This window comes from Medicago truncatula, chromosome 1 (genome assembly GCF_003473485.1).
Source record: "Medicago truncatula cultivar Jemalong A17 chromosome 1, MtrunA17r5.0-ANR, whole genome shotgun sequence".
NCBI classification, from domain to species: domain Eukaryota; kingdom Viridiplantae; phylum Streptophyta; class Magnoliopsida; order Fabales; family Fabaceae; genus Medicago; species Medicago truncatula.
In genome coordinates, this window is record NC_053042.1 from 29,292,477 (window position 1) to 29,296,711 (window position 4,235).

General features: G+C 33.5%; 1 protein-coding gene across 1 annotated transcript; it reads left to right on the forward strand.

Moving 5' to 3' along the window:
* Positions 1–421: 421 nt before the first annotated feature.
* On the forward strand, positions 422–4,235 carry LOC25481161 (ribosome biogenesis protein NSA2 homolog). Its single transcript, XM_013586352.3, has 10 exons — positions 422–560; positions 1,219–1,340; positions 1,534–1,653; positions 1,773–1,840; positions 2,050–2,158; positions 2,255–2,323; positions 2,466–2,523; positions 2,980–3,215; positions 3,705–3,756; positions 3,852–4,235. The coding sequence occupies exons 2-10, from the start codon at positions 1,338–1,340 to the stop codon at positions 3,917–3,919; spliced, it is 783 nt and encodes a 260-aa protein (XP_013441806.1). The 5' UTR covers positions 422–560; positions 1,219–1,337; the 3' UTR covers positions 3,920–4,235.

Consider the following 4,235-nt stretch of genomic DNA (forward strand, 5'->3'; position numbering starts at 1 on the left):
TTTTGGTCCCAATTTTAAAGTACACTCATATGTAGAATTCATATTTTTGAATCAAATTTTCCAGAAAAATTCATAATATTATAAGAATCTTTCCCAAAAAAGATTAGAATTTTTTAACAAAACATGAATTTAATATGAATTTTTATATTATTTATGGTTAAAAATTCATATATAATTTATGTTTACTTAAAAAAAATCTAATTTTTTTTTGGAAGTGTTTTTACAATATTCTACACATTTCGGTACAATTTCATTAAAAAAAAAAATACTAAAATTTACTATGAAATAGGGACCAAAAGTAGTGACTCAAAATTTTATAGGGACTAAAAGTTGAACGAAAATTTTAGAGGGACTAAAACGAAAAGTTGATATATTTATAAGGACCAAAAACATATTTAACCCTTTTTTTAATTATGTAAAAAAATAATGCAAAAAGAAGAAAAAAAAAATACTAAACCCTAACTCCTAAGCCGCCTCCCATACTTGAATCCCCCCAACGAGAGTAGCTTCTCGACAAAACTAGTTGTGACTCCGCCAGACTGCCACCGTTTAACACCAAGGTACTCAATTTTCGCTTCATTACTGTTCTTGTTTATCAATTGTAATAACTAATCTTCTAATTTATCGAATTCGTATCTATCATTCCTCACATCTCTCTTGTTATTAGAATTCTAAATCTAAAATCAAATTCTGTGGTTTTATACTTTCGGCCGTTTGGATTGACTTATTTTTAAGCTCATGAACGGAACGTCGTCTGAGACGGGCCCTTTATAGTTTATACAGATTAGTGAATAGGATTAAGAGTTACTGTTTTTTCTTCTCAGTTGTGTGTCATTGCTAGAATTGTGTATTAATGTAAATTATAAGTGTCTTGTATCATACTTTCTGTAGCACCGATACTTTTGATGGAAGGTGTGTATGGTGTCTGTCGGTGTCTGACACGGTCACATGTGATTACATTTTGTTGACATTTTTTTTAAATTATAACCAGTGTTGATGTGTCCTTGTCAGTAATGTCAGTGCTTCATAGCATACTTTCTCTCTATATGTTGCCAAGTCAGAGATGTCTAATCTGTTACAAAGTTGTGTTCAATTTGTAAATTGTTACACAATTGCTTTACAGTTTCGCTTTTTTTTGGTGGAAAGTGTTGTTTATTTCTGTTAATTTGTTTTTCTGCTATTATGCTTTTATTGATTGTTAAAATTACATTTTTCCAGTGGTATTGAAGGTGTGGTGAAGCAATACATACTACAAAGCCGAGGCGAAAGAGTCCTGTTATAAACTGAACTAGTTGTGTTTTTAGTTGTTAGTTGGAGTTGATTTTCAAGAAACAACAATGGTTAGTTTGTTTCCCTTTAATTGTTTAAGATTTCATTAGATGTGACTAACTACTTTGATTGCGTTAATTTTCACTCCCGTTCATTTGATGCTGGTTATGTTTTTTGATTCCACAATAATTTTCTGTTTCTGTTTTCTTTTTTACATTCCTATTTTGATTTTGGTTTCGTCTACATGTGTTTGTGTCATTTTAGCCTCAAGGAGATCATATAGACCGTCACATAAAAGAATATGGCCGCCCTCTCGATTACGAAAACCGCAAGCGCAAGAGAGAGGCTCGTGAGGTTCACAACCACTCTAAAAAGGCCCAGAAGGTTTAACTCTTTTCCTCTTCTTCTATTGAACACTAATTCCAATTACTTTCTTTAACATGTTATGCATTTATATATTGTCATAAATCTAAATGGGTATCTGTTTAATTCGAGTGGAACAGACTATTGGTCATAAGGGAAAGAGAAATGCCAAGAAAAATTATGCCGAGAAGGCACAGATGAAAAGGACGTGAGTTTTTCTAATGTCTCAAACTTTTAATTTTATTGTTGTTAAATTTCATCTGTTTATGAGGATAATATTTGTGCTTGATTCCTTAAATCTAGATTAATGTTTATTCAAGAGTTGTTGGTTGATGTTAGATAATAAGTAGGTTTTGATAGATATGGATTTGTCAGTTAAATGTAAGAGAGAATGATTTCACTCTTGACTGTCAACAGTTTGGCCATGCATGAAGAGTCAACGTCTAGGCGCAAGGCTGATGATAATGTTCAGGAAGGAGCTGTTCCTGCTTATCTTTTGGATCGTGAAAACACGACCAGAGCAAAGGTATGTCACTCACGCCATGGTGTTTTGGAAGACAGTTTTGACTCTTGATTCTCTTGCACACTCTAGGAAGTAATGTGCCTGTTTTCTATTGTTTAGATTCTCAGCAACACCATAAAGCAAAAGAGGAAGGAGAAGGCTGGGAAATGGGATGTTCCTCTACCTAAGGTGAGATTGCATTCAATACTTTAATTTGCTTCCAATTCCCATTCTGTATTTTTTTTCTTCCTGTAGCGATGAAAGAAGCAGGGGAAGACATGAAATGGGGTTCCTTTTTTGAGTTATAACGTGTGTATTTTCATTTCCTCAGGTACGTCCGGTGGCTGAAGATGAAATGTTCAAAGTGGTCCGCACCGGTAAAAGAAAGAGTAAGTATTACATCTATGGCTTCTGGTATTTTGATTTTGGTACTACGTGATGACATGATTCAAATGGGTTATTGTTAGTTTTAAACTCAGGGTTGTCATTTCTTTATCGATCTGCATTATATGCTTCCTTATCATTCTTTGTTCCCTCCTCTTGTTTGTGGATGTAGCCAGAAAATATTTGTTCCCTCCTCTTGTTTGTGGATTGTATACAGAAAATATTTATTTTCTTACTTAATCATAGGTTGAGATGCTCAATTTTTTTGTGGTGGTTAATTCAGAATACCAACTCAAAGTCATTGTGTTTTGATTTTATCAAATGATGGGTTTGCAAAGTTGTCATATATCTTCGTTTCTAGTCTCTTAATACATTGTAAGCACATTAAGGGGCATTTGACTGTATGCATATTGATCATTTTTAGAAGCAGATTTGATTGTATATGGCTCATCATTTTGCAGCCAAGCAATGGAAGAGAATGGTTACAAAAGCTACATTTGTTGGGCCTGGTTTTACCAGAAAACCTCCAAAGTACGAGCGGTTCATTCGTCCTACTGGATTGCGTTTCACTAAAGCTCATGTCACTCATCCTGAACTTAAATGCACATTCAATCTTGAAATTATTGGAGTGAAGAAAAACCCTAATGGCCCCATGTACACTTCTCTTGGTGTCATTACCAGGGGATCTATAATTGAGGTATTTATATTTCATGCACTTCTAGTTGAGGTTTTTCTTTTTTTCTTTTTCCGTCCTCACAATTTAAGGCATCTAAGTTGATCCCTCATGACCTTATCAATCTCTTATATGTACGTTGTTATAATGTAACTGTACCTTGAGTCTGTTTGGATTGACTAAATTGAGCTTATCTGCCAGTATAAGTACTTTTGAGAGAGTTTATGAAAACAGTTTATGACATGTCCATAAGTTGTCCGGGATAGATTATGAAAACAACCTATAACTTATATGAAAACTTTTTGACTTAATTTTATTTTTTGTTATAGAAATAACTTATACATAAGCACCTATATGATAAGCATTTATTCTATAAGCGATTAATAAAGTTGCGTGTATCCAAACAGAACTCTTTTCAATTACTCATATACTTTGTTACAATGGATATGTAAATATGTAATATGAATCATTATCAAAATGTGTTGGTCATTTTCTTGCTTACTGTGATTTCAGGTGAATGTTAGCGAACTTGGTCTGGTTACACCTGCTGGGAAAGTTGTGTGGGGTAAGATTATTTGGCACTTTCATTATGGTTTCGTCATCATGGTTGAAATTTTAACTGTTATTGATGCATTGGATTTTTATTTGCCACGAATGCAGGTAAATATGCCCAGGTTACCAACAACCCGGAAAATGATGGTTGCATCAATGCTGTTTTACTTGTTTAAGGTCAGATCAAGCATTGGAGGTCAAAACCTGCTCCCATGATTTTTGTAGTCTCGTAGGTATGAGTGTACCGCCACTGTCAAACATTCGATGAAAGACACTGTCCTTGATACATATGATTTTGTCGGCAAAAATGGCAAAGATTTTTTGTTTGGATCCGGACACTGTCATGTTGTAGTATACTATTGTTCTATTTATTTGGATAATCAATGTAATAGTGATTATTTCTTGCACTTGTAGGCAACTAGTGGCCAATGAATCTGACAAATTTATTATGAAGTAATATTAAATTGTATGAGCAATTTTTTTTTTATTAAA